We start from the raw sequence: 7,500 nt of genomic DNA, 5'->3' as shown, positions 1-7,500 counted from the left end.
TCCTTGTAACTCTCCTTTTTTTCTGTAATCAAGCTCCCGTGGGCTGTGTTTCTGTCTTTGTTTACAGTGCCACGTGCATTTTTTTGTGCATTTGTGATGCGAGAGTAAGAAAATAATTACTATTTAGTAATTGGGAGAAAGAGTGAGGTAATTTGCACAATTATGAATTCTGTTTTTTAGAATGGATTAGGTGCATCGCGTAGTAATTATTTCTTATTTTGAGAATGAATTAGATGAGTCGTCCGATTAATTATTTGAATTTTAGTGCGCTATTTTGATTACTGGTTTAATAGTTATCGATAAAACGGAATATTTAATCAAAATAATTATAGGAAAGACGAACGCAGCCGCCACTCCTCTTCTCTCCGGAAGATGAACTTGAGAAAGGTTTAATTGGCCTTGGATTAGTTATTTATTTATTCATTCTTCCATGTACTTATTCACTTACTTAGTTATTAGTTTTGAGGAAAATTAAGAAAGTAAGAACCGGATAGAATTACAAAAGAATTATATATATATATATATATATATATATATATATATATATATATATACATATACATATACATATATACACATATATACATATACACGTCGAACGCCTCTACTCTTTTCCCGTCATTTTTAATTTGGTGGCTCGTCCGGTTCCAGATCTCTGACTTCAACTTCGTTTTATTTTGTGGTGTTGGACCTCATACCAAAGCTCATAGTTTAAGTTGTCTTAGACGTACTATAATCTAATAACTGGTTTATTAGGTGTATTAAACATATCTGAAAAATATAATTAAGTATTTTGGGAAGATTTGACAATTGATTCGTATTGTATAGTCTCTTTCTTGAAAAATATTACAGCATATGTTGTTTTTTTTCTCTCTCTCTTTTTTTCTTTTTTTTTTTATTTCACTACAATTAAGGATGTCTGACATTACAGCATATTGTTTAGATGTCTTGAAAATAACTAACTCGGCTTTGCATCGTATAGCATTTAATTGCAATAACACCCCTAGATAATTCTCCCTTTTATGATAATGATATATATATGTATATATATATATATATATATATATATATATATATATATATATATATATAATATATATGTAATATATATATATATACATTACATATATATATATATATATGTATATATATATGTATATATATGTAATATATATGTATATATATGTAATACATATATATATATATATATATATATATATATATATATATATATATATATATATATATATATATATATATATTGTGATGTGTCATTGATGGATTTAGTTAAAATATATAAAAGCCTGTCCCCATAGCCTTATCAGTAAACGAATAATAAAAAAGGCCTTTGTTGTCACTATTGCATTTGTGATGCTCGTGTACGTGTCTGTGCACCTGTTCTAAACTAAACTAAACTCTCAGACTGGATACATGTGCACTTGTTCTCTAAATCAAAATCTTTTGAGAAACCCCGATGTATGTATCCCTTCATGGGGGGTGGGTGGGGGGTGGGGGGGAGATTCATGAAACTTTAGAATCGAAGGAGAGGGCTTCAGTAACAAGTGACATGCGCCCGTGATGTGATGACGTCATCTCTTTAAATATCTTTTCCAATTATTCCATCGTTTATTTAATTTATGTATTTATTGATCTGTTTGTTCTCTTCTCTCGTGTCTTGACGTGGCGCTCTCTCTCTTTTTCCCCCTCTCTGTGCATGCAGTCCGATTATGAAAATGTGGACACCGTATGTATCATTCGGGCTCTGTATTAACGTGCACTTTATCTCTCTCTCTCTCCCTCTCTCTCTCTCTTTCTCCCATACAGGCTACAGTTGAATTGTTTTTGATCATTGTATTTTTTTTTTTTTTTTTTTTTTTTTTTTTTGTATGTGGTATATCTTGACCAAATTGCTCATTTTTTCCACCCCCCGTAATTGGAATTAATTTGGTCGGAGAGTAAAGTGTATGTACTGTGAAATTGCACGTCTATTTAATAGGTATTACCCCTTTAGAAATTGTTTAAAGGGTTTTGTAAAGCATTGAAAACTCATTGATGTCGAGTGCGTTTTAAGGATGATAATCCACTAACAAGCATGAATTAAAAAGCCTCCTGTATCTATTAGTTTGTATGACTCGTCGGCTGTATTCACTCGTAGTAGAATAGTAGAACGTTGTGTATTTGCTACTGGTTTGATGCATTAGCTGTAAAAATAAAGGTAGATAGGTAGATGTGTATGTTTTCGTATATGTAGAGAGGTAGAATATGTATATAAACCTGGTAATTTGATGCCATAACTGTGTAATATAGCATATATTTCCAGTATTATTACCTCCAATATTAATATTTCATGTTGATTTCATGTTTTTTTTTCCATTTCTTTTCTTTTTTAATGCACATTTTCTCCATTACACGGAGAGTACGGCGAAGGGAAAAGCCAACCAATCACACTTTTCAGACGACTTTAGCCAAAAGGCCAGCTATAAATTCAAACTCCATCGGAATAAGATTTGGCAGAGAAGCTGGGTTTAGTATATGGCCTCCTTATGCGGGCTCGCCTTTCAGTCAAAGAGAAAAGGATATATGGAATGGGGGAATGGGAAGAGAGGAAGAGGTAAAGGAAGAAGGGAGAAAAGAGGATAAATGAGACTTGGAGAGAGATATGGATGAAGAGAAGGCGAAGTAGAGAGGAAGAGAGGGAGAAAAATAGTTTGGGTAAGCCGAACTCATAGAAAACGGAGGATCACCATGGAGAGGGGAGGCGCGCGGGAGAGTGAGGGGAGACTAAGAGAAACTGGGAAGGCGAAAACGATTTTCGTATTAGAGACGCTCTCTGCCCCCACCTTTCTTTCTCTCTTTCTCTCTTTTTCTCTTTCTCTCTTCTCTCTTCTCTCTTCTCTCTTCTCTCTCTCTCTCTCTCTCTCTCTTCTCCCTTTCTCTTCTCTCTCTTTCTTCTCCCTTTCTCTTCTCTCTCTCTCTTCTCTCTTTCTCTTTCTCTCTTCTCTTTCTCTCTTCTCTTTCTCTCTTCTCCCTCTCTCTTATCTCTCTCTCTTCCCTTTCTATCTTTTCTTTCTCTCTTCTCTTCTCTTCTCTTCTCTTCTCTTCTCTTCTCTTCTCTTCTCTCTCTCTCTCTGTCTCTCTCTCTTTCTCTCATTATAATTGTAATGATAATGATGAATAGTTAAATACATATATATAAAAAAAAAATACGACAGATAAATATAAATAATAAATTTATATGAGATAAAACGAAATAATCATTGAAAAACAGAAAGAAAATCACAATCACCAGCTAATCCCGATAGAAAACGTACATTAAATGATTTTACTCGGAGTGTTATAATGATAATGATGTCCTTCTTTTCACTCGACATCGTGCATCCCAATAGCCTTCGAGAGAGTTGACTTAGTGCGCTGAAGGGGATTACTGCGAATAATTGGAATAGAGTCGCACTTTATTCATCAATTGTTGAGCTTCATTCGGTAAATTTTGGACTTCATTCGTTCGTTGTTGAATTTCATTCGTTCATTGTTGGATTTTCTTGGTTAATTTAAAAAAAAATAATTTGTTAATTGTTGAACTTTCATTCTTTTCTTTTGTTACGTCATGTAGTGATTCTTAAACTCCATTCATTCATTGCTGGAATTCATTTATTCACTTTTTGTGAAGATTCGGCAGAGGCGGAAGAGGAATTTTCCCGCCAAACCCTTCGCCTGTGCGCTCTCTTTTGTTTTTTTGTTTATTTTGTATTGTTATCGGTAATGTTATTTTTGAGTTTTGTTGTTGTTGTTTTTTTAGGGTGGTATTATTATTGTTGTTGTTGTTATTAGTAGTAGTGTTGTATTTATTATTGTTGTTGTTGTAGTTGTTTTTATTGTTGTTGTCCTTACTATTATTACTGGAGATATTATTATTGTTTTTGTTCTCTATTTAGTCATTTTTTGTAAATATTGTCATCGTTGCTTTATATTATTCCCGTAATACAAAATCGTTGATGATGTTTAATTTTTTTCTTTTATCTCTCGCCTTATTCCTTTATTCCTTTCCTGCTCTTCCTTCCTCCTCCTCATCACCGTCTGCATCCTCATCCTTCCCCTCCTTATATTTATCCTCCTCTACTTCCTCCTCCTCCTCCTACTCTTCCTCCTCATCCTCCTCCTTCTTCCACCTCCTCCTCCACCTCCACCTGCTCCTCCTCCTCCTCCTCATCCACCTCTAACTCCACCACCTCCTCCACCTCCACCACCTTCACCTCTACCACCACCTCCACCTCCTCTACCACCACCTCCTCCACCACCACCTCCACCTCCCTACCCACGCCCACAGTCCGACTACGAGAACGTGGACGTGCAGCACCACACCCGCGCCCGCCCGCCCTCCACCTACGCCCACACCCCCGCCCGCGACAGCTCCGACTCCGAGTACGACACGCCCAGACCCACGCAGGCGCAACAGCAGCAGCAGCAGCACTCGCAGGGCCACTCCAACAGGGTGAGTGTTCGCTCGGCCTCGATTGCCTTGGGTTGGGGGGGAGGGAGGAGGGGGAGGGGGGTATGCATTGTGTGTGTATTATTGCATTGTTTTTTTTTATGTGGTCTGTATTATGGATTATATATTGTGTACTTTATGTGTTGTGTATTGTAAATTATAGATTATGTATTATATATTATACATATATATATATATATATAATTAATTATATATTTATATGTGTATGTATATATATATATATATATATATATATATATATATACTATATATACTATATATATACTATATATATATATATAATATATATATATATATATATATATATATATATAATATATTTATATATATATATATGTATATATATATATATATATCCATGCACATGTATGTATATGTGCGGATGTCTTCCTGAGATTCTTTGTGGCCTGTTTGTCTGATTTGTGACGTGTTGTGTTTTTGTTTTCTTTCTTTTCCGTTTGTCTCGTCTTTCCGGTTTTGTGTTTTGTTGTGCTCCCATTTTCTCTGGCTTTAGTTCGGGTTGTTTTTTTGTGTCTCTCTCACTCTTTTTCTCTTATTCATTTCACTTTCTCTTTATCTCTCACTCATTCTCTCTCTTTCTATTTTTCTTTCTCTCTTCTCTTTCTCTCTTTCTCTCTTCTCTCTCTCTCTCTCTTTTCTCTTCTCTCTCTTCTCTCTCTCTCTCTTTTCTCTCTCTCTTCTCTCTCTCTCTTCTCTCTCTCTCTTCTCTCTCTTCTCTCTCTCTCTCTCTCTCTCTCTCTCTCCTCTCTCTCCTCTCTCTCTCTTTCTTTCTTTCTTTCTTCCTCTCCCTTTCTCTCTTGTCTCTTTCTCTCTTGTCTCTCTTCTCTCTCTTCTCTCTCTTCTCTCTCTCTCCTCTCTCTCTCCTCTCTCTCTCCTCTCTCTCTCCTCTCTCTCTCTCTCTCTCTCTCTCTCTCTCTCTCTCTCTCTCTCTCTCTCTCTCTCTCTCTCTATCTCTCTCTTTCTCTCTCTCGCTCTCCCATAGTCATTTTGTTTATTACTTCTATCTGCTATATTTTTATGTTCTCGCTCATTTTCCACTCATTTTTTTTATTTTATCATATTTTTTTTTCCACTCTTGTTTCTTTTCTTCTAATGTCTTCATTTCTCGCTGTTATCCTCATTTTCTTTGTCTTTTTTTTCTTCCTTGGTTCACTGCTCTCTTCATCATCCTTCCTCATCCCTTTCATCTGCCTCTTCTATTTATTCTTTGTAGTTGTATCGCTTCCTCGTTATGTTATGATTTATTCATTTTTATTTATTTTCTTTCTTTTTTTGCTTTCTATTTATTATGCTATTTTTTTGCTTTGCTTCTATGTTTTTTTTCTCGATTTCTCACCATGTTATTTTAGTTTGTTTGTTTTGTTTTGTTTTTGCATTATGTGTTTTTTTTTTCTCACCTTGTTGTATATGTTGTTTGGGTTTATGCTTTATGTTGTCTGTGACTTTACAGTTTGTTTATGTTGCTCATTTACTTTTGTTTTATTTATTTTTATTGATTTCTATATTTATCTGCTTGTTTGTCATGAGTGTCTATTACTGAACCAGTTGTTTAAATGCTTGATTATATGTTTATTTTTGGTTATTAGTATTACTGCTGTAAGAACTTTGGTCATTGAGATGTGTTTAATGTTATTGGCAGACCGGTCTAGTTCTCTCCAAGCTGTTTGGATAGAGAATTTTGACAATTACACTGGGTGTGCGTCACTTACTCGTTTATTCTAGATATGTGTTATTGGTATTGATGTTGTTTGTTATTATTGTTGTTATTGTTGTCATTATCATTATTATTATGATGATGATGATTGTTATTATTATTAGTAGTAGTAGTTGTTGTATTATCATTATTATTATAATTATTATTATGATTACTATTATTATTAAGATTATTACTATGATTACTATTATTTCATTTGTTAGCCGCAGCCTTGGCATCAGCGCATTGGCCAGCCATGTGTCGCTTTTCATGCTTGAAAGTTGATTCAGGAGAGATTGTAATGGTGGCAGAGTTACAATGCTGAACGTGACCTCGCCTGACTTTGGCTCTCTGTGGGCCCGAGAATCAGGTCAAGGTCTTTTCTGTTCCTTTTTTTTTGTACAGCTTGCATATGCTATACGGACCGAACTTAGTGTTTGTTCTTTGTGCCTCCCCTCCCCCACTCCCCCTCACAACCTTTTCATTTCCTCCCTCTGCTGTTTCCCCATTGCTTCCCCGTCCCTCTGATTTCCTCCCTCCACGTCTGTTCTTCCAATTCGTCAATATCTTCTTTCCCTTCTTTTCTTTCTGATATTATATTCCCTCCTTCCCTTGCTTCCTTCCTTCCTTCCTTCCTTTCTTCCCATCTCTTCCTTTCCTCCCTCCCTTTCTTCCCTCCCTCTTTCCTCCCTCCCTCCCTGAAACCCTCCCTCCTTGCCCCCCCCCCTCCCCCACACACAACCCCCCCCCCCCTGCAGGTGTACGGCACGATCTCGTTCAAGCCGGTCAAGAGCCGCCGCACGTCCAAGTCGCGCGACCCGCACGTCTACGAGAACACGGTGCACCGCTACGAGAACCTCAAGGAGCGCTACGAGACGCTTCGTGAGCGGGGCGAGCGGCGGCACGGCGAGCGGGAGCGCGGCGAGCGGGAGCGCGGCGAGCGGGGCGAGCGGGACGCCCACCCGAGGGACCACCACTACCACACCATCTACCGCCACCACCACCACCACCACGACAACGCGTCCTGGGCCGACCGCGACCACCACCACAACCACCGCCACCGGAACGACAACCTGCGCGACCGCAACGAGAACCTACGGGACCGGAACGCCCAGACGCTGCCCCGGCGGCCGCGCGCGTCCTCGGCCTACGCGAAGATCGGCGGCGGTGGTGGAGGAGGAGAACGAGGAGGAGGAGGGGGAGGAGGGGGAGGACGGGGGTGCAGCAGCGGCGGCGACGGCGGCGGCGGAGGCGGCGGAAGGCGCATGGTGGACTCGTC

At 38.3% G+C, this 7,500-nt stretch overlaps 1 protein-coding gene across 1 annotated transcript in view; it reads left to right on the top strand.

Moving 5' to 3' along the window:
- Nucleotides 1-7,500, top strand: part of LOC122256717 (uncharacterized) — a gene marked incomplete at its 5' end in the record, with an annotated part of 49,125 nt that overhangs the window by 25,302 nt on the left and 16,323 nt on the right. The window contains 2 exon segments of the mRNA XM_086555364.1: nucleotides 4,325-4,489; nucleotides 6,980-7,500. The exon segment at nucleotides 6,980-7,500 is cut by the window's right edge and continues 61 nt beyond it. Coding sequence (XP_086411490.1) covers nucleotides 4,325-4,489; nucleotides 6,980-7,500 — 686 coding nt within the window.

Source organism: Penaeus japonicus, unplaced genomic scaffold, assembly GCF_977035675.1.
Source record: "Penaeus japonicus unplaced genomic scaffold, GWHDUDI00000001_assembly GWHDUDI00000031, whole genome shotgun sequence".
Classification (NCBI taxonomy): domain Eukaryota; kingdom Metazoa; phylum Arthropoda; class Malacostraca; order Decapoda; family Penaeidae; genus Penaeus; species Penaeus japonicus.
The sequence above is the reverse complement of the archived record's forward strand: the minus strand, read 5'-3'. Positions and strand labels throughout refer to the sequence as shown.